The sequence below is a fragment of the Symphalangus syndactylus genome, chromosome X (genome assembly GCF_028878055.3).
Source record: "Symphalangus syndactylus isolate Jambi chromosome X, NHGRI_mSymSyn1-v2.1_pri, whole genome shotgun sequence".
Lineage (NCBI taxonomy): Eukaryota > Metazoa > Chordata > Mammalia > Primates > Hylobatidae > Symphalangus > Symphalangus syndactylus.
Genome location: NC_072447.2, coordinates 75,974,827 through 75,997,113, shown reverse-complemented (window position 1 = coordinate 75,997,113; position 22,287 = coordinate 75,974,827). Strand labels below are relative to the sequence as shown.

The 22,287-nt window shown below is 38.3% G+C and overlaps 1 protein-coding gene across 2 annotated transcripts in view; it reads left to right on the top strand.

Annotated features, from left to right (window-relative positions):
• OPHN1 (oligophrenin 1) overlaps positions 1 to 22,287 on the top strand; it is a 383,582-nt gene that overhangs the window by 128,153 nt on the left and 233,142 nt on the right. For both annotated transcript variants that reach the window (XM_055266931.2, XM_055266932.2), the window contains exons 3-4: positions 1,997 to 2,092; positions 20,652 to 20,713. In XM_055266931.2, coding sequence (XP_055122906.1) covers positions 1,997 to 2,092; positions 20,652 to 20,713 — 158 coding nt within the window. The remainder of the gene's footprint in view (positions 1 to 1,996; positions 2,093 to 20,651; positions 20,714 to 22,287) is intronic.

Here is a 22,287-nt window from a genome sequence, read left to right as displayed (position 1 = left end):
TTCATTTGATTCTAAGGTGAGGACAGTATTTCCTACTTTTATGTAGTTGGGAGCAGTAAATGGAAATGTTTGTGGAAAGTTCCTCATAAAATTTCAAGGCCTTTTGTAGATATAGTGTTTTAAAGGCCCAGAGTCTGGAGAAAAGAAGAGATGGGTACCAATAATGAAAAGGGAGACTAGATTCAACTTCTTCCTTATTCCATGCCTTTGTTTTCAAAATACTATAAATGTTGAATATTGTAGTATTTGTGGTTTCTGAAATTTTGAGATAATTTTAAGGAGGGGAATAATTAATACCTGTTCCTTCTTTGGCTCAAATAATATTTAGGAAATACTAGTAGGTGTGGAAGAGCAACACAATAAATGTTTTTATTTAATTTCCCTGAGCATAACAGAGAGCAGATGGGGAATTCTGAGCCAAGGAGAGCAGAAAAAATAAATTGTTTTCCAGACATGGAGCCAGTTTTGTGTTCTCGTTGCTGATGTACTGTGAAAGGATTTGAAGGGTGTGCATGCACTTGTCACATTCATGTGGCTTAGATTTGTAGTGGAAAATGTGATTCTAGATTGTCAAAATTGTGAGAAGCTATGGTAACCTGGTCTGTGTAAAAATGTCATTATTATTGTTATTATTACTATTTTCAGTGATTTGTTCAAAGAGTTAAGACTTAAAATTCTGATAATAAGTATTTCTGAAAATGAGACAAAGACAGAATGCTAATAAAATTTTTGGCTTATAATTTGTTTTAGCCAAATGCTTGAACTTGTTTTATTGTGTTTTTGCTTAATGATGACAGCTTTTCATTAAAAGGACTCAGTGTGGTTGCTTGCCTTGTCTCCATTTTCCTTGGTCTGAGAGCAAATACTCAGGCTCAGTAAGTCCATGCATATGATAGGTTTGAAAATGCAGGATGGAGGAGGGTGATGAAACTAGGGAGAGAAGGAAGAAATCGGAAAAGAGAGCCAAAAATAACCAAGAAGCTTAAGCTTTCCTAGAATATGGTCTAACAGGTTAGCTTAGTTGGTAAGATCAGTATGCCTCAAAGTTAAAGAGTATATGAATGCCCTGGGACTTGTATAAAAATGTAATTTCTGATTTGTTAAGTCTAGGGTAGGGCTTGGCAATGTGCATTTCCTTCCACCTCCCAGGTGATGATGCTGCTGCTGGCCTTAGAACTACTCTTGGAGTGCAACAAGGGTCAAAAGTTGGGTTGGACCTCTTGGTGGGGACATATTTAAAAAATCTCAATAAAGATAACTTCTCAAAAGTATAGCTAAACATGATTCAATTTTATACCAACTTATACACTAAAATATATTCTAAAATTCAAAATCACTGACCAAAAAAAAAAGCATTTGTTTGGCCCTGTCTCCCTGATTGTTTTCATTCATTGCTTTCTTAGGTTGGGTCTCTTGATAAATACTCTGTGAACAAGTTAAGACTCTTCGTCTTCCAGATAGCATCCTAACCCAGGCTGTCATCTGGTTAACTTGTAAAATGTCCAGGTAGTACCTGTATCATCATGGATAGGGCTCTGGAGAAGCAGACAGACCACCTGGCTTCTATTTCCAGCTTTGCCACCAAGCTCTGGGACTTTGAACTCCACATGTATAAAATGGAAAGCATCTAGTGTATTGCCCATAATAGGGGTTTAGGAAATGTGTGAGGAGACCCTCTTAAGAGTATATCTAAGTAGTTTCATGTCTTCCATGCTCTGAGTGGAACAGGTCAGAGAGGAGAGGTGTTGAGGATAAAAACATGTCCCATAACTTTTAAGGACTTTACTGAGATGCCCCATCCTTTCTTCTTCTGATTTTAGTTGTTGAAACTTTCTTCTACTGCATATCTAATCTTTCGTTTTATTTCATTAAATGCTAGTTGCAACCTGCTCAGAGCATTTACCTTTGGTTTTCTTTTATCTGCTCTTACAGAGATGAGGAAATAGATCAAAGCATAGCATTGTTGAACATTTCTCTTGTTACCCTTCCTTTGCAGATTATTCTTCTGCTGTTCAGAAATTTTCCCAGACGCTGCAGTCATTTCAGTTTGATTTCATTGGAGACACTCTGACTGATGATGAAATTAACATCGGTAAGTCTTCAGCTACATGTGGTCATATACCTGTTGAGGCAGCCCTGAGACCATGTAGTCTTTTTGATTTGTAGATACAGAGCACTTGTATGTCTTCATCCACTGGGGTCCAATGCCAAGGCCCTAGGAGGTTGATTAGGATGGATAAGGAAACTTTCCCTGCCAGTCCCATTTCCTCCTCACACGACAGCAATCAAAAGATACCCTTAAACTTCTACTGAGGTTTTTGACTCAGACAGTCTGCAAGTGACCTTTTCTTTAAAGCATAGTTATTTTCCTAAAGGATATATTAAAAGGGGGACTTTTTTGGTTTATTTCCCAAAATGGTTGGGGTTAGATTCTTCTAAGGAATCAAATTTCCCTAGAAAGTGTTAAATTAGCATTTGTGTATCTACAACTTATCAGGAACAGGTTGCTTGGCATCTCTCTTGGGAACTGGATTCAACAACTCTATTAGTTGTATAATCTTGGACAAGATATTTCTGTCTCTGAGTCTCATCTTGTCCTCCGTCAAATGGGGTTAATATCTATCAAAGATGTTAAAAAGAGGAGGTTGAATAGTAGAAGTCAAATGAAGTTTGTGTTTGTATTATTTGTTATGAAGGTAAAGAGGAGAGGTTAACAAACCCCTGGGCCCATTCCAGCTCACCACCTGCTTTTGTAAATAAAGTTTTATTGGAACATACCCATACTCATTTATTTAAGCGTTTTCTATGGGTATTTTTGTGGCACAAGAATAGCACTGAGTAATTAGTGACCACCACTGGATGGTCCTCAAAGCCTAAAATCGTTATCTTCTGGCCATTTAAGAAAAAGTTTGCTGATTCCTGAGTTAAAGGGTTAGTGTAGAGCATTTGCTAGATGAGAACACTGAACCAAAGAGCTATTATGAATGATCTGTTGTTACTGGAACAAGTTAGTAACACAGTTATATTTATTAGCCCTGGAACTAAAATGTGAAAATGTATTATTATTAATAAATGCCTATTGTAGTCAATTTTAATAATATATAAAAGTATAAGTTACTTATGATAGGAAGATATTCCTGCACAGAAATAGCATATTGGACATACTTTTATATTATCCTTTAAGTCTTTTTCTCTACATATATCTGTTTTCTTTGTATGCAATGTAGTTCATATTAAATATATAATATTATCTTTCTAACCAAATATTTTATTATAAGCATTTTCCCATGTAATTTAAAATTTCTCACAAGTTTTATGGGTGGTTTGTATGGCCTTGTTTTGTTCACTGCTGTTTTCCCAGCACATAAAGGAGTGCCTGACATATAGTAGATGCTCAATGAAATGTTGGTAAATGGATGAATAATGGATACATTCAAATTTCATTATTACGAGAGCTATACTTCATTTAATATTTAGGTATTATTGGAAATATAGCTTATTTCCATTTTTCACTATTATAAGTAATATTTCAATGAACATTTTTTAGATTTAGATTGGTGACCATTTTGGTTAAATGTGACTGTGTAACTAGTGAGTCAGATATTTGTATTTGTATTATTTTCTTATTTACTCCATTTTATTTTACTTCACTAAATCTATCCAGGTCCAAGTACGTGACTTATTTAAAAGTTAACATTATGGGCTCTGGAATCAAGTAACCCAAGTTTGAACTCTACCTCTACATGTTAATAGCTCTGTAACCTTGGCAAGTAACTTCACCTCTCTAAGTGTTAAATTTTCTTATCTTGTAAAGTGAGGATGAGGTAATGCCAAGTGTGCATAGTGTCTAAATGAATGTTAGGTACTTCAACATTATTATTAATATAAGATATTTTTGTACTTCTTTTTAAAAATAACTGCTACTTGCCTGTCAGTTGGAAGATTGGGAGATACATGGTACATGAAATTACATAAATGGCTCCTTTTTCTGGTATAAGGGTCTGATTTTGAACAGGTGGCTATTTATACCAAAGCCACCAATAGATCTGAGACTTTTCTCATGTCTTCCTTTATGTTGAACTTTGAGCCTTAATTCTCTTAATCCCATGAACCTCACTGCAAATGTCAATGAGTGCTATGCAGGAAAAAGGATGTGTGTGTCTGAGCAAAATGACTTATAAACAAAAGAAAAATGACTCCTTGGTGATGCCAGGTTCCTGTGGGGGTCTGTGGGGCTCCATCAGAGCTGCTCATTATGACATCTTTGCTGCTTTTTTTTAAAAAAGAAAGAAAGACAGGGTCTTGCTCTGTTTACCCAGACTGGTCTTGAACTCCTGGGCTCAAGTTATCCTCCCACCACCTTGGTCTCCCAAAGCTCTGTGATTACAGGCATCAGCTACCACACCCGGTCTTTTGCTTCTTCTTTTTTTTTTTTTTTTTTTTTTTTTTTAAGATGGAGTCTTGCTCTGTTCCCTAGGCTGGAGATCAGTGGGCTCACTGCAACCTCTGCCTCCCGGGTTCAAGCGATTCTCCTGCCTGAGCCTCCCGAGTAGCTGGGATTACAGGCACCCGCCACCATGCCTGGCTAATTTTTGTATTTTTAATAAATACATGGTTTCATCATATTGGCCAGGCTGGTCTCGAACACCTGACCTCAAGTGATCCAACCCATCTTGGCCTCCCAAAGTGTTGAGATTACAGGCATGAGCCATAGTGCCCGTCCTTTTTGCTTCTTAATGTATGATTTATAATAACTCTTTAACTCAGTGATCATTTGCCTGCCAATTTCAGAAGCTCCTACTTATCATTTGAACACTGCTTTTAAGGATGCTGACTTAATGAACTGGCTTTCATTATTGAGGACTGAAGAGAGGTTTTGAAAATTCATTGGCCTGTCATGGTCATTGTCCTTGTTGAATCTCATTTTGAAAGCTGGGAATTGTGGTGGTAGTAAGAGGAAGAGCCAGTACTCCAACAGCTGAGGCTGAGGCTCTCTGGAGGCTTTGAGAAATATATTGGGGACCCTACTGAGAGGCTATTGTTGGGAAAGAGCAGTTGCTTTGGAAGCTGAGAACGCAGAGTGTGCCATGCCCTCCTATTGCCAATGCTGCTGGCCCTGAGTCAATACATCTTGTTTCACTGGAAAAAAAATTGCTTAAAGCACACTTTGGATGGAATTGTGATACCCTTTTGGATTTCACATTATATGTGCAGTGGGCCTTCTCATTAAAAATTTTTCATTATTGGCTCCAAAAGGTCACTCAGTAGCATTGTAGGTACTTGTTATTTAGCAGAAATGACAGTGCTTCCTGGAGCTCATGGAGAAAGCCCGAGGATTCTGAAGAGTTCCTCCCCCTGATGATCAGCTCAATGACTTACTCTGAGTAGTTTGTGTCTAACAGGGACAAGTGGGAGGCCATGTGTCATTGATCTGACCGTGACTTTTTTCACTGCTTTAGAGTTAGACATCTATGCCTTCAATTGGCATTGCCTTGTCTTTACCTCTATGTCTCTGTAACCAAAGGAAATCTCAGGTGTCTAAGAAGTCTTGTGTCTGCTTAGATGTGAGTTTTATTTGTTAGCTATGGGATCTTGGCAACATTAATTGAGCTTGTTGAGCATCTGTTTTCCTCATCAGTATAGTGGGGAAGTATAATCCACCTCACAAGGTCATGAGGAGCAAATCAGATAATACTTATATCAGAGAGTGTCTGTAAATGATTTAGCTCAGTGTCTGGCATATAGTTGGTGCTCAATAATTCATTGTTATTGATTCTACTAGGAACACTGTAGAAGGTAATTTGTGGAAAACAGTGTTGGTTTGAAATTATATTTCCCGAATTAACCAAAGAAAAATGTAGGATTGTAAAATGTCCATGTTGGCGGGGACCTTAAATAGTATTTAGTTCATTATTTCTCATATAACTTCATATCTGAGTCACCTGAGGATCTTGTTTATCCTGTCACAGGACCTACCTTATACCTAAAGAATCAGAATCTCTATAGCGGAGCCCAGGGCCTTGATTTTTACATAGTCTTTATAACATCAGCGAGCATTTTGTAACCCCAGGACAGATCTCAAGCTTTTCCAAACTGTGCTCCTTGGATCCTCAGTGTCTCCCATCTTTCATGATCAAATGAAACAGCGGTTTATATTGGGCTTTCATGTAAGAATTTGCTTGAAAATGGGATTTGTAGATTAAATGTGAGAAGCAGACACTTTTAGAGTCCTCCCAAATAGCAGGTGTCATTGTAAGCACTTTATATAAACCAATGAGAGAAAGAGAGACAGAATAGTAGCAAGTTTATCCCTCAGTTCAACAGATGGGGAAACTGAGATCCAGAGGTAGGGATGTGATTGTGGAAGTTACCACACAGCTACATAGTACCAGATTTGCTATTAGAGCCTGAATCTCCTAAGGCCCAATTGATTCATTCAATAACATTTTATTGAGCATCTGCTATAAAGCTTGTCCTCATGGACTTCCCAATCATACAAGTTTTGGCATAGGTAAATGACTTGCAGTGTCACCATAGCACCATGAGCTAGAAAGAGGCTCGTTTTCCACATAGGCTTAAGAGAATCTGCTTACTTTTTTTTTTTTTCTGTGATAGAGTCTCACTCTTGTCACCTAGGCTGGAGTGCAGTGGCGTGATCTCGACTCACTGCAACCTCCGCCTCCCGGGTTCAAGAGATTCTTCTGCCTCGGCCTCCTGAGTAGCTGGGATTACAGGCATGTGTAATTACAGGCATGCGTAAATACATGCCCGGCTATTTTTTGTATTTTTAGTAGAGACTGGGTTTCACCATGTTGGCCCGGCTGGTCTCGAACTCCTGACCTCAGGTAATCTACCTACCCTGGCCTCTCAAAGTGCTGGGATTACAGGTGTGAACCACTGCACCTGGCCAGGTTACTCTTTTCTCAGGATCCCTTATATGTATTTTTGTTCATTAGTAAATAGGTAGAGAGTGTCCACTAAATGACATAAACAAGGGATTCAGAGACATAGAACACATCTTCCTGTCCTCAAGGATCTCATAGTCTATTAAAGGAGGTGGATAAATAAATAGACAATGGCAACACAATGTGATAAGGACTATGGTAGAGGTAAGCACATGGTAGCCCCTAATTGAGACTGATGTGTATATGTACTGGGGGACAGGATGATGGGGAGAATAAACAAGGAAGCCTTCTCAGAGAAGTGATATCTGAGTCAGTTCCAGGGTTAAGGTGAAACAAGGCAGGTGGCTAGGGCTCCGATTTAAGGAGGCACTTACTCTCAGGGTTGTGCAAGTACAGGCTGGCACTTGAGAGTGAATATACCTCCTTAAAGTTTACAGCCTGGGTACCTGGGGATTATTTGGTGAGGATCTTCAGAGGGCCTTGTATTTTAACTTCAAATTTCAATCTTGTCATCACCAGAGCATGGCATCCATTAGGTGAACCCTGATAGCATAGTTCTTTTCTTCTGTGCATCTACCTTGTTACATCTTTTCCAGAAAATGTCACCCATTGGGTTTTAGTGGGTTGTTTGTTTATGCCTGGGGGAATAAAAGTCGTGTTCTAAATCTCAGACTGTAAATCACATTTCCACTCCAGTTATCCTAACATATTTGAAGAAACACCTTTGTGGACCAAGAAGATTGATTTAAGGTCAGACTTCTAGATAGAGATTTCCATCAGCCACCCATTACTGGTTTCTGAGAGATGAGGGTTCAACATTGTCAGTCCCCCGATCCTGATTTTTGTTTAATGTGAATATTATTCATTGCTAAACAACTCACAGCAGATCATAAACCTCTTGGTTGAGATAAAGAAGGGACTAAGAAATAGTCTCTTGAGGGCTTTTGTTGGTATTTTCTTCTATAAAACCAGTTGAAGTATCTTTTGAGAAGTGGTGGCAAATGTCAGTTGTTTTAGAGTCCTGGAGGTCAGGCATCTTAAAAGAGGAATGGCTATAATGAAAAAAGAAGCACTAATATAAAAGATTGTATTTAAGTAAAGAGCCAGGAATTGAATTCTAAAGGTTCAGTGATTTTCATGAGATTGGTGGGGGGAAAATCTTTTGGTTATACATCTTGAAGCTCTTAAGCTTATATGTCAGTTGGTGACATTGTTCACAATATTGGTTATCTTTCATATAGGGGCGTGCATGGACCAAATATTTTGCCAGACTTTCTTAGCACAGACAATAGCTTTTCTGGGGAAAGTTCTAGCCCAATGCACCTTCTGCTGTGGTGATAAGCCCTTGGAGGTTTATATGAAGTTATTCGGCTTGAGTTCATAGGGCTTCTTCTCAGATCTTGAGGAAAAGAGAAAATACAAGGTAATCAGAAGTCTCTATTGGGATCTGGGCCATCAGGTTTTAGTTCTCCATGACTCGAAGTCATATGAGAAGGTGATAATTGGGCTGGGTACGGTGCCTCATGCCTGTAATCTCAGCACTTTGGAAGGCAAATGTGAGTGGCTCACTTGAGCCTAGGAGCCGATTCTAGGTGCTTTCAGGGAAGCATCAGATTAAAGCATAAAAACCTATGTATAGATGAGAAAAGCCTTAAAATGGCAGTGGCCAACTTATTACTGATCATTTTCAAAAGTGGAAGACTTGATGAAATTTTATTACCAGAAGAATAATGCAACTGAAAAATACATGGGATTTATGTGGCATATAAAACAAAAGAAATATCAATCCATAAAAAGATTTTACAAAAAATCTATAATCATAATAACACTATTTTCAAGGAAGAGTGAATATTATATTTATAAAAATTGATAAACACAACCTTTATGAAGAAAAAAGTCTTCAGACATAACATAATAATTCTGACATAATATATCATGAATATAGCAAGCTTATAGTTAGAATATACCAAGAATATATCAATAATATCAAGTAAAGCTGGGCTCAGCGATGCATACCTGTAATCCCAGGTAGTCAGGAGGCTGAGATGGGAGGATTGATTAACAACCCCCAGCCACCCAAAAGAATATCAAGTAAAGAGATTGAGAAATCTTAATAAAACATACTCATTATTTTGAGATACGTCCCATCAATACCTAATTTACTGAGAGTTCTTAGCATGCAGAGCTATCTATGACAAACCCACAGCCAATATCATACTGAATGGGCAAAAACTGGAAGCATTCTCTTTGAAAACTGGCAAAAGACAGGAATGCCCTCTCTCACCACTCCTATTCAACATAGTGTTGGAAGTTCTGGCCAGGGCAATCAGGCAGAAGAAGGAAATAAAGGGTATTCAATTAGGAAAAGAGGAAGTCAAATTGTCCCTGTTTGCAGATGACATGATTGTATATCTAGAAAACCCCATCGTCTCAGCCCAAAATCTCCTTAAGCTGATAAGCAACTTCAGCAAAGTCTCAGGATACAAAATCAATGTACAAAAATCACAAGCATTCTTATACACCAATAACAGACAAACAGAGAGCCAAATCATGAGTGAACTCCCATTCACAATTGCTTCAAAGGGAATAAAATACCTAGGAATCCAACTTACAAGGTATGTGAAGGACCTCTTCAAGGAGAACTGCAAACCACTGCTCAACGAAATAAAAGAGGATACAAACAAATGGAAGAACATTCCATGCTCATGGGTTGGAGGAATCAATATCGTGAAAATGGCCATACTGCCCAAGGTAACTTATAGATTCAATGCCATCCCCATCAAGCTACCAATGACTTTCTTCACAGAATTGGAAAAAACTACTTTAAAGTTCATATGGAACCAAAAAAGAGCCCGCATGGCCAAGTCAATCCTAAGCCAAAAGAACAAAGCTGGAGGTGTCACGCTACCTGACTTCAAACTATACTACAAGGCTACAGTAACCAAAACAGTATGGTACTGGTACCAAAACAGAGATATAGATCAATGGAACAGAACAGAGCCCTCAGAAATAACGCCACATATCTACAACTATCTGATCTTTGACAAACCTGACAAAAACAAGCAATGGGGAAAGGATTCCCTATTTAATAAATGGTGCTGGGAAAACGGTCTAGCCATATGTAAAAAGCTGAAACTGGATCCCTTCCTTACACCTTATACAAAAATTAATTCAAGATGGATTAAAGACTTACATGTTAGACCTAAAACCATCAAAACCCTAGAAGAAAACCTAGGCAGTACCATTCAGGACATAGGCATGGGCAAGGACTTCATGTCTAAAACACCAAAAGCAATGGCAACAAAAGCCAAAATTGACAAATGGGATCTAATTAAACTAAAGAGCTTCTGCACAGCAAAAGAAACTACCATCAGAGTGAACAGGCAAGCTACACAATGGGAGAAAATTTTTGCAACCTACTCATCTGACAAAGGGCTAATATCCAGAATCTACAATGAACTCAAACAAATTTACAAGAAAAAAACAACCCCATCAAAAAGTGGACGAAGGATGTGAACAGACACTTCTCAAAAGAAGACATTTATGCAGCCAACAGACACATGAAAAAATGCTCATCATCACTGGCCATCAGAGAAATGCAAATCAAAATCACAATGAGATACCATGTCACACCAGTTAGAATGGCCATCATTAAAAAGTCAGGAAACAACAGGTGCTGGAGAGGATGTGGAGAAATAGGAACACTTTTACACTGTTGGTGGGACTGTAAACTAGTTCAACCATTGTGGAAGTCAGTGTGGCGATTCCTCAGGGATCTCGAACTAGAAATACCATTTGACCCAGCCATCCCATTACTGGGTATATACCCAAAGGACTATAAATCATGCTACTATAAAGACACATGCACACATATGTTTATTGTGGCACTATTCACCAACCCAAATGTCCAACAACGATAGACTGGATTAAGAAAATGTGGCACATATACACCATGGAATACTATGCAGCCATAAAAAATGATGAGTTCATGTCCTTTGTAGTGACATGGATGAAACTGGAAACCATCATTCTCAGTAAAATATTGCAAGGACAAAAAACCAAACACCACATGTTCTCACTCATAGGTGGGAATTGAACAATGAGAACTCATGGACACAGGAAGGGGAACATCACACTCCGGGGCCTGTTGTCGGGTGGGGGGAGGGGAGAGGGATAGCATTAGGAGATATACCTAATGCTAAATGATGAGTTAATGGGTGCAGCACACCAACGTGGCACATGTATACATATGTAACAAACCTGCACATTGTGCACATGTACCCTAAAACTTAAAGTGTAATAATAATAAAAAAAACATACTATGGAAAGCAAGAACATTGATCGTTCTCTAAGAACTTCCTATATAGCATTCAATTTCTGAAATATGTACCTTGGTAACGTTCAGTCCATTTAAGCTAGGGAAGTCTGAACATCTCTTTTGATTTCATGGTGCTTCCTATGCAACTCAGACGATAAAACAAAAAGCACCAAAACTCTGCACTGGACAATTAAGGAAGTTATTGCCATAGGGAGAACCTTTATTAATGAGGAACATCTCAAAGAAATGGAAGAAAATTGGGGTATTGTAGAGGCAGGTAAACAAGGGAGTCACCTGCAAGTCTTATGGGAGGCATGAAGAAGAATGGAGATTGATGCTATATATGAGGTGGTCTTTGCAGTCTAGCCATTTTTCAGAACACAGAAGGATGTGGGATGTGTTAACACTGGCTGCTTTCCTGGAGCCCTGGTCTCAGTTCCACATTCAGTGGTCCAGGATTCACAAAGCAGGGCACAACCCAGTGTCCTTTCAAAGCTCCCAGGCCCTCTGAGGTTCCACTGGGGAATTTGAGTGAAGAAGGTGGCACTCATGTAGAGTGAGGAGACTGCTGAACATGAGGCCCCTATTCTCATGGGCTTTTTATACCTTTTTGCCTATTTCTCTTCTGACTGATCTGGAGACTGACTGCTGGTTAAGTGCCAGCCAGGGTCAAGTAAGTGGTACAAAATGATCCCAAGATGTTCCTGACTATTGGTTTAGAGATCTAGCGAAGTGAATGTCATTTTCTCAGGAGCATCATTTGGCAGGCCCAGGCTTCGGGCCTGTCTGCCATTTACTCTTTCTCCCTCATTAAGGTCTCTTGGACTCCAGTAATCTTTCACTCTGAGCTCTCTTTTCTATCCTGTTCCTGCCACCATACTGTATCCATAGCAATGACCCTTATATCTTGGCTCACTTTTCTTCATGGGGATATGGTAGGATTTAGAAACATGGTCTTGGATTTGGCTGGACCTGAGTTCAGATTCTGACTTGTTTATTTACTGACTACATGATCTTAGGCAGTTTTCATTAAAAAAAAAAAAAAAAAAAAAGTAATAATTGAGTTTATTGGTATGTTTGCATTATAATATAAACATACTTTATTATAAAAATATGGAAATGAACAAAAAGATTATTATTAGCTGCCATATCCTGAGTACCTACTGTGTGCCTACTGCTTTGTGTACACTATCTAATTCTCAGAGCAATTTTAAGGAGGTAGAATGAGGCTAATGGAGGTTAAGAAACTTGCCCAGAATCACATAGCTAATAAGTAGCTTAAGTGGGATTTTTTTTTTTTTTTAATCGGGGTCTGGCCCTGTTACCCAGGCTGGAGTGCAGTGGCAGGACCATGGCTCACTGCAGCCTTGACCTCCCAGGCTCATTTGATTTTCCCATCTCAGCCTCCTGAGTAGCTGGGAAGCACACCTCACCTGGCTAATTTTTGTCACATTTTTTTTTTTTTTTTTTTTTTTTTTGAGATGGAGTCTTGCTCTGTCACCCAGGCTGGAGTGCAGAGGCACGATCTCAATTCACTGCAACCTCTGCCTCCCAGGTTCAAGCAATTCTTCTGCCTCAGCCTCCTGGGTAGGTGGGATTACAGGTGCTCACCACCACCCATGGCTAATTTTTGTATTTTTGGTAGAGATGGGGTTTCACCATGTTGGCCAGGCTGGTCTCAAATTCCTGACCTCAAGTGATCCACCTACCTCGGCCTCCCAAAGTGCTGGGATTGCAGGTGTGAGCCACAGCGCCTGGCCCTAACTTTGTAGCTTTTTTTGTAGAGTTGAATTTCATCATGTTGCCCAGACTGGTCGTGAACTCCTGAGCTCAAGTGATCTGCCCACCTCGGCTTTCCAAAGTGATGGGATTACAGGCATGAGCCACCATGCCCCGCTTTAAGTAGGACTTTAAATCATTTCATTTTTGACTTTAAAATTTACACATATGTGCACTCCGTAACTGTGTTAATGTCATAGAAAATAATCAATAAATAGTTAAGCCCGAGAACTAGATTTAAAAAAAAAAAAAAAGAATCACAGTTATTTCGATGTATTTTTTTCTTGGCTTTTTTGGGGGTCGAAACAATTTTCTGCATATAGCTGTACTTGTGTACAATTGTTGTGTACAGATTTTTATATTCTGCTTTTTTTAAATAGTGTGACACTCTAGCTATTTTGTCATGTACAAAAAATTTTGTGTAATTTCCTTTTAAATAGCTTCAATAATAGTCCATTAAGTGGACATACTTAATAATTCCCCAATCATTGGACATTTTATGTGTTTTCAATTATTCATCATCAGTAATAATGTTGAATGCCTACCTTTGGATATAAAGGTTTATCCCCCTATATTCAGAATTAGTTCTTTTTGTTTGTTTGTTTTTTGTAGAGATGGGGGTCTCACTTTGTTGCCATCAGGCATTTGAGCAATCTTCCTGCCTTGGCCTCCCAAAGTGTTGAGATTACAGGTGTTTTCCACCATGACCATCCCATGATTAGATTTTGGGTATGGTTTCCAAGATATGAATTTACAATGTAAAAGGGTATAGATAATTTTAAGCTGTTTGATCCACATTGTCAATTTTTACAATTGTTTGGAAGACAGTGCATAACACTGTAATTTATATGACCTTGCTAAATTAAACCTCAGTTTTCTCATCACTAAAATTGTAATGATGAATAATAAAACACTTGAGAAGCATCTACCATATTGCTTTTCCCATCTCACTTTTCTGAATTTTTTGTAATTGCTTTGAAATTTTCCAAGGATAATATTCTCTTGCTGTGGTCTTTTTTAAAAAAGAAAGTTCTTGGACTGGTAAACATTATTGAGGAATATTGCGGTAAGTTTTCTAAGCCATGCTTTGTGGTGGTGTTGCGGCAGGGGATGTTGCTATTATTGATGATGGTGGTGTTGTTTGTTATGGTTATGCAGGGCTGTTTTCTTCCATTTCTTTGCCAATTTTCTTAGTCCCCAGTCCTAGTATCTGAAGAGAGGGCAAAAGGACTCTAATGACTTTGGCTCCTTAATGACTATTCTCTCCCACACTCTGTAATGGACAGTCTGATCTCCTCACTAAAGCTTTTATTGCCTTCCCATTAATTCTACAGAGCCATCTGCAGGGTTAGTTTTTAGAAGATGCTGTAATTAATTATCCATGATATTTAGTTAAAAATAGATCTGTAAGAGGCTTTATAGGACCTCAAGATTCTGAGTCAGAAATAACCCTTGTCCAAACCTTCCACTTTTGCCCTTTTCTTTTGTCTTTTTTTTCTTTTTCTTTTCTTTTTTTTTTTTTGAGGTGAAGTTTTGCTCTTGTCCCCCAGGCTGGAGTGCAGTGGTACGATCTTGGCTCACTGTAACCTCTGCCTCCTGGGTTCAAGCAATTCTCCTGCCTCAGCCTCCCGAGTAGCTGGGATTACAGGTGTCCGCTTCCACGTTCGGCTAATTTTTGTATTTTTAGTAGAGTGGGGGTCTCATGATGTTGGCCAGGCTGGTCTTGAATATCTGACCTCAGGTGATCCATCCTCCTTGGCCTCCCAAAGTGCTGGGATTACAGGTGTGAGCCACCGTGCCTGGTTCTGCTTTTTCCCTTTTCTTGATTCACTATAGATACGACCAAGGGAGAGTGAATATGAGGATATTTGGAGAAGAAAACATCATTTGTGGGGCCAGTTGGAGGGACAGTGAAAACGTTGTGACATAGTGCTTTCACTATGACTGGGGACTGTAGATAGAGCATTGAAATGGGGTCCTCTTTTGACTGTTCAGCTAGCTGTGTGACCTTGAACAAGTCAGTTCCAATCTCTGGGCCCCAGTTTTCTCAGGAATAAAATGACGTAGTTGGACTAAGATAGATGATCTGTAAAAGTCTTAACCTTTTTAGAAAGCAAGTGATTACAATCTTAGAATCAAGAGGCTATCTTGACTTTGCTACACGCTTCTTGCCCTGTGCCACATACTTCTCTAGGCATTTAAAGTCTTCTGATCAAGTAATAAATGTACTCATAGGGCTTTTTCAGGCCAGATATTCAGCAATGAGGTTTTTCTTGACTCAGCAACTTAATTTTAAAGTGATTTAACAATTCCTGAAGCTGTATGTTAATTGAAAGTAAGGATCAAGAAGCTCTGACCAGGTTACCATGGTGGGAATGGTTGAAAAATGACCTCCAAAAATTTGATGTTTCATAAAAGCAGCAAAAACACTGGCAGAAATTTCCAAAATCAACTTTTTTAAAACTCCAAAAATGAACCAAAATTTTGCAACAAAACAGTGCATGTTTATTAAATAAAAATGGCTGAATAGTTGAGAAAACACTGAGCTGTATGACATTTTAATTCGCCATGTTCCTATTCCTTTCTGCAGTTCCATAGTAGCTTTGAAAACTAATGTCTGTATAATCATGCAAGGTGTGCAAACCACCATTCTAGCAGCCATGGGTGAGGGTAGAATGGGTGTGAAGTTACTCAAAATTTGAGAAATATCACTCACAGGGCTTATGTTATTTGAGTTGACTCAGAGTTTACTCTTTAAATGGTTGTTGCTGTTGTTGTTGTTGTTTTACTATCGCATTTTTTTTTTTTGAGACAGAACTCCTGACCTCAAGCAATCCTCCTGCCTTGGCCTCACAAGCAATCCTCCTGCCTTGGCCTCTGAGATTAAAGGCATGAGTCACTGCAACCCACTTGTGATTGGTTTTTTTTTTTTTAATTTCTTTTCTTTTCCTTCCTTCCTTCTTCCTTTCTTTCTTCTTTCTTTTCCCCTTCCCTTCCCTTCCCTTCCCTTCCCTTCCCTTCCCTTCCCTTCTCTTCTCTTCTCTTCTCTTCCCTTCCCTTCCCTTCTCTTTTCTCCCTTCCCTTCCCTTACCTCCTTCCTTCTTTCCTTCCTTCCCTTCCCCTTCGCCTCCCTCCCTCCTTTCTTTCTCTCTTTCTTCTTTCTTTCTTTCTTTCTTAATTTCTTTCTTTCTTTCTTTCTTTTCTTTTCTTTCTTTCTTTCTTTTTCTTTTCTTTCTTTCTTTCTTTTTCTTTCTTTCTTTCTTTCTTTCTTTCTTTCTTTCTTTCTTTCTCCTTCCTTTCTTTCTCTTTCTTTCTTCCTTTTTCTTTTTTCTCTTTTTTCTTCCTTTCTTTTTCTCTTTCTCCTTCCTTCCTTCCTTCCTTCCTTCCTTCCTTCCTTCCTTCCTTCCTTCCTTCCTTCTTTCCTTCCTTCCTTCCTTCCTTCCTTCCTCCCTTCCTTCCTTCCCTCTCTCTTTCTCTCATCCAGGCTGTAGTGCAGTAGTGGCATCTTGGCTCACTGAAGCCTCTGCCTCCCGAGTTCAAGCAGTATTCCTGCCTCAGCCTCCTGAGTAGCTGGAATTACATGCACCTGCCACCATGCCCAGCTAATTTTTGTATTTTTAGTAGAGACAAGTTTCTCCACGTTGGCCAGGCTGGTCTCTAAATCCTGGTCTCAAGCAGTCCACCTGCCTGAGCCTCCCAGAGTACTAGGATTACAGGTGTGAGCCACCACACCTGCCCCTAGGGCATTTTCTAAAACCAATCAGTGGCAGTTGTTTAGTACTACAGTTTCCACAGACAACAAAAAGAATAAAGTAGCAAATAAGAAGCTGAACAATAAACCAAACAGGACAAAATGGAGAATGAATTATCCTTGGAGAGTTTTGAAGAGCTGTGAGATATTCCTGGAAATCTAGGAGTCATGCACATGAGAGGGGCTTTGTACATACCCAGCGTTTGTACCTGTCAAGAAGAAAGACTTGAGACATCTCTAATCTCCCACTTCTGGCTGACCTTCAGCTTTTTGCAAGGAGGAGTGAAGGCTAAGGCACAGTTGTAAACTGTCTGGCTGAATGTTGAAGGCACACCCCACAATACACAGAGAGCCCTTCAGCAAAGGCTTGGAGATGTTTGTTCAAACCATTTAAAGAAATCTCTGTCCAATCACTTGTTGACCGGTAAGCTTACTGACCAGAGACTTTAGTGGTTTCATATGACAAAGAATACAGACTATAGAATGAGTCCATGAAGCCAGTGTAACAACCAGCAACCACAAGAACAACAAGCTCTGGGGAAAGAGAGGAGTTCTGATTTCCAAAGTTGCCACACTATTTAGAATGTTAACTTTTAAAAAATTATGAGACACGCAAAGAAATAGTAAAATATGACCCTTGAACAAGGGAAAAAAAGCAGTTAATAGAACCTGTCCCTGAGGAAGCCCTTACATTAGATTTCCTGGACAAAGAGTTTCAATTACCTATTTAAATATATTTAAATTAATAAATGAGACCATGTCTAAAGAACTTAAGAAATGAATGAGAACAGTGTCTCACAAAATAGACAATATCAATAAAGAGATAGATTTTTTTTTAAAGGAATCAACTGAAACTTGCAGTTGGAAGTTGCAGTATAATAACTGAAATGAAAAACTTACTACTGGGGGTTCAGCATCGTATTTGTACTGGGAAAATAAATGATCAGCAAATTTAAAGACAAGTGAATTGAGATCATTCGAGGGAAATAAAGAATAATAATTGAGAAAAATGAACAGAACCTCAGATACCTGTGGGATATCATTAAGCATAAGAGCATATACAGAATGAGAACCTCAGAAGAAGAGAGTGAGACAGGAAAGAAAGAATATTTGAAGGAATAATGGCCAAGAAATTGGCAAATTTGGTGAAAAACATGAATTTGCACATCCAACAAGTTAAACTTAGAGATACATGCCTAAACATATGATAGTCTAATGAAAGAAAATAACAAAGAGATAATCTTGTAAAAAATAAGAGAAAAATGAAAGAATAGAAATGAATGAAAACAGTCACAACATACTAAATCTTATGGGATGCTGCTACAACAGTGTTTGGAAGGAAATTTGTAGCTTCAAATTCCTATATTAAAAAAGAACAAAGATATCAAATCAATAACCAAATTTTCCAACTTAAGACACTTGAAAAACAAGAGCAAACTAAAGAAACAAAAGTAAAGAAATAATAAAGACTAAAGAGGGAATAAATGAAATGGAGAACAGAAAAAGAATGTAATAATAAGGCAGCCTTGTCAAAATAACAAGACAATCATTGAAACCAAACATCTGTTCTTCCTAAAGTTAAACAAAATTGACAAACCCTTAGCTAGACTGACCATGAGACTACTTAAATTACTAAAATCAGGAATGAAATAGGGGACATTACTACTAATCCTAGAGAAATAAAACTGATTATAAGGAAATACTAAATATAGTTGTTTTTTTTTTTTTTTTTTTTTTTTTTTTTTTTTTTTTTTTTTTTTTTTTTTTTTTTTTTTTTTTTGAGACGGAGTCTTGCTCTATTGCCCAGGCTGGAATGCGGTGGCGCGATCTCCGCTCACTGCAAGCTCTGCCTCCCGGGTTCACGCCATTCTCCTGCCTCAGCCTCCCGAGTGGCTGAGACTACAGGTGCCCGCCACCACACCTGGCTAATTGTTTTGTATTTTTTTAGTAGAGACGGGGTTTCACCATGTTAGCCAGGATGGTCTCGATCTCCTGACCTCGTGATCCGCCCGCCTCGGCCTCCCAAAGTGCTGGGATTACAGGCGTGAGCCACCGCGCCCGGCCTCGGAAATACTAAATATAGTTGACCCTCAAACAATATGGGTTCAAAACGGAGAGGTCCAGTTACAGGCAGACATTTCGACTTGGATAGAAAAATACAGTATTTGTGGGATGTGAAATTCACACACATGGAGGGCTAACTTTTCATATGTACGTACATTCACATAAAACTTGTTCACAAATGTTCATGGTTGCATAAACCAGATTCAGAGGTCACATGTGTTTCCATTTATGTGAAATGTCTAGAGTAGGCAAGTTCATGGAAATAGAAACCAGATTAGTGGTTATCTGGGTGTTGAGAGGAAGTGGTAATGGGATGTAATGCTAATAGGGTTTGGGTTTCTTTTGGGGGTGATGAAAATGTTCTGCAATTGTACAGTGGTGATAGTTGCACAACTTTGTGAATACACTAAAAGCCACGAATTGTACACTTTAAAATGGTGCATTTTATTATGTCTCAGTCCGTTTGTGTCACCATAAAGGAATACCCAAGGCTAGGTGATTTATGAAGAGGAGAGGTTTATTTGGCTTATGGTTCTGCAGGCTGTATAGGAAGCATGACTTCAGCATCTGCTTCTGGTGAGCATCTCAGGAAGCTTCCAGTGGTGGCAGAAGAAGAAAGGGAGTCAGTGTGTCACACCTCACCTCCAACATTGGGGATCAAATTTCAACATGAGATTTCGAGGAGATAGATACCCAAACTATATTATATGGTGATATAAATTCAGTGATAATAATAAGCACCTAATAAAGGTATTGTCACAATTAAACCCTCAAGCAGAAGGCTTGGCACATTTAATGTCCATGAAATTAGTCTTTTCCTTTAAATGTTTGAATATGATATTTGTCACATTTCCTTTAGAGGTAAACTGATTGTGTCTGGAAAAATGCCAATTAAAGTCTCTGACTCTTTTCTTAGCATAAAGTATTTGGGGACAGAAGGTCAATAAACATTTCCATTTTTTCCTATTTACTCTTTCTGAGTATGGTGTTTATCTTTTCTATGCTACGGTTGAGCTCTGAGTGAATTTAGTGTTTGCAAAGGTGATCTCCCTGGGTATTTCCAGCAACTTAATCCTCAGAAGAAGAAAGAAATGTCATTGCCTTGCATCCTGTGTTGACCCCGAAATTCATTTCCTTGACACCAGGAATTCTGGACTTGTTCAGTTGTTTTAAGGGGGAAACTCAATTTTTGATTAAAAATATTAGTATAGACAAATTTGTTTTTCCAGGCTAAATAGCCTAAAGACTATTTAGCTTAACTTACTTTTTTTTGTATATAAAGACATTGAATTTCTGAGAAGGGAAGTGATTTGCCCAGTCATCCTGCCAGTAAGTGGCACAATTGGCACTAGAAGAGTAGAAAGTTTGGGAGAGTGGAAAGGGTAATGTTTATTATTTACTTTGTGTTGACACTACATTTACCATCCAATTTAGTTTTTACAGCAATACTCTCTGGTTGGTCAGTAGTGGAACAGGGATCCAAACTCGTTTCAGGGTTCTATAGCTGCCAATTAATTACACAGCAAACCCCTTGCCCCTTCCCTAATTTTTTAGCTTGTCTATGAAATAAGAGAAATTCTAGCTACTCCTGAGTGGCTGTAAGGATTAAATAAAATATTAAAGCGTATGGGGATTGATAAAACAGGAAAGAAAAGAAAAGAAACATTCAACAGGTACTGAACACCTTCTGCTTTTGTCCTCTGATTTGACACCTTCCTCTAGTAGCCATGTGGGCATAGGGCACTGGTCCCTACTTCCTGTTGCACAGATCTCTATCTATTTGTCTATCAAGCACCATGATTAATTTGTTTTACATTTGATTCTCTCCTTCCAGCTGAATCTTTCAAGGAATTTGCTGAATTGCTCAACGAGGTAGAAAATGAGAGGATGATGATGGTAAGTCACTAACACTGTCACTGAAGCTGAGTTCATGGGTGATATAGGGAATTTTTCCTTTCCTTTATGCTTGGATTGATCCTATACTATTTTGATTTCTGTCAGATAGCTTCTTGGTGTTGTAAAAATAGTTAGGTAATAGATCTGGTTATTATGTCTCAAGCTTCCACCCTGAGAGTTTGGCATTAGATAGAGGGAAATTAACGTGCAAATCCCATCTGTATTCATTTCAGTGAAAAAGAATTTCAGTGGATATTAAAATGGGCCTTTGAACATGTTGACAGAAATTGAGGTCTTTAGTGTTTTTAGCCAAATTGTCCATTTGTTAATCTTTAATTTGTAGAGTAGTTTTACTTTTATAGAGAAAATCAGTAGAAAATATAGACAGAACTCATATACCACCTTTCTCTCTCCCATTCAGTTTTCCCTATTAATTAAACATCATGTGAATGTGATACATTTGTTATAATTGATGAGCCAATATTGAAACAATATTATTAACTAAAGTTCATAGTTTACATTAGGATTTACTCTTGGTATTGTACATTTTATGGATTTGACAAATATATAATGACATGTATCCACCATTACAGTGTCACCATACAGAATAGATTCATGGCCGTGAACATTTCTTTTGTTCAATCTATTCATCCTTCTCTTCCTTCTCCAGTCCTGAAACCCTGACAACCACTGATCTTTCTTTTTATTGTGTTTTGCCTTTTCCAGAATGTTTATAGTAGATATAAAACAGTATGCAGCCATTTCAGATTGGCGTATTTGACTTAGCAATATGCATTTTATTTTCCTGTCATTTATTTTTTCATTAAATAATATCCCATTGTATGATTTACCACAGTTTATCCATTCACCTACTGAGGAACATCTTGGTTATTTTGGCAATTGTAAGGAAAACTATTATAAACAGTTGTATGTTGGTTTTTGTGTTGATACAAATTTCCAACTGATTTGGTTAAATAATAAGGAGTGTAATTGCTGGAGTGTAAATTGTCAGAGTATGTTTAATTTTGTAAGAAATTGCCAACCAACTTCCAAAATAGCTGTGCCATTTTGCATAACCAGCAATGAATCAGAGATCCTGTTGCTCCATGTCCTCGCCAGCTCCATGTTCTTACCAGCATTTGCTGTTGTCAGTGTTCTGGATTTTAGCCATTCTCACGGATGTGTAGTGGTATCTCATTGCTGTTGTAATTTGCAACTCCGTAATCACATATTATGCAGAGCATCTTTCCATATGCTTAACTGCCGTCGGTATATCCTCTCTGGTGAGGTGTTTGTTCGGTTCTTTTGCCTATTATTAAATTGATTTTCTTTTGTTAAGTTTTAAGAGTTCTTTGTATATTTTAGATGCCAGTCCTTTATCCAATAGGCATTTGCAAAGATTTTCTCCCCGTCTGTGGCTTGTCTTTTTATTTTCTTAACAGTGTCTTTTGCATTGCATAGGTTTTTAATTTTAATGAAGTCCAACTTACACATTTTTGCTTTAATGGATCATACTTTTGGTGTTATATCTAAGAAGTCTTTTCCAAATCCAAGGTCACCCAGATTTTCTCTTA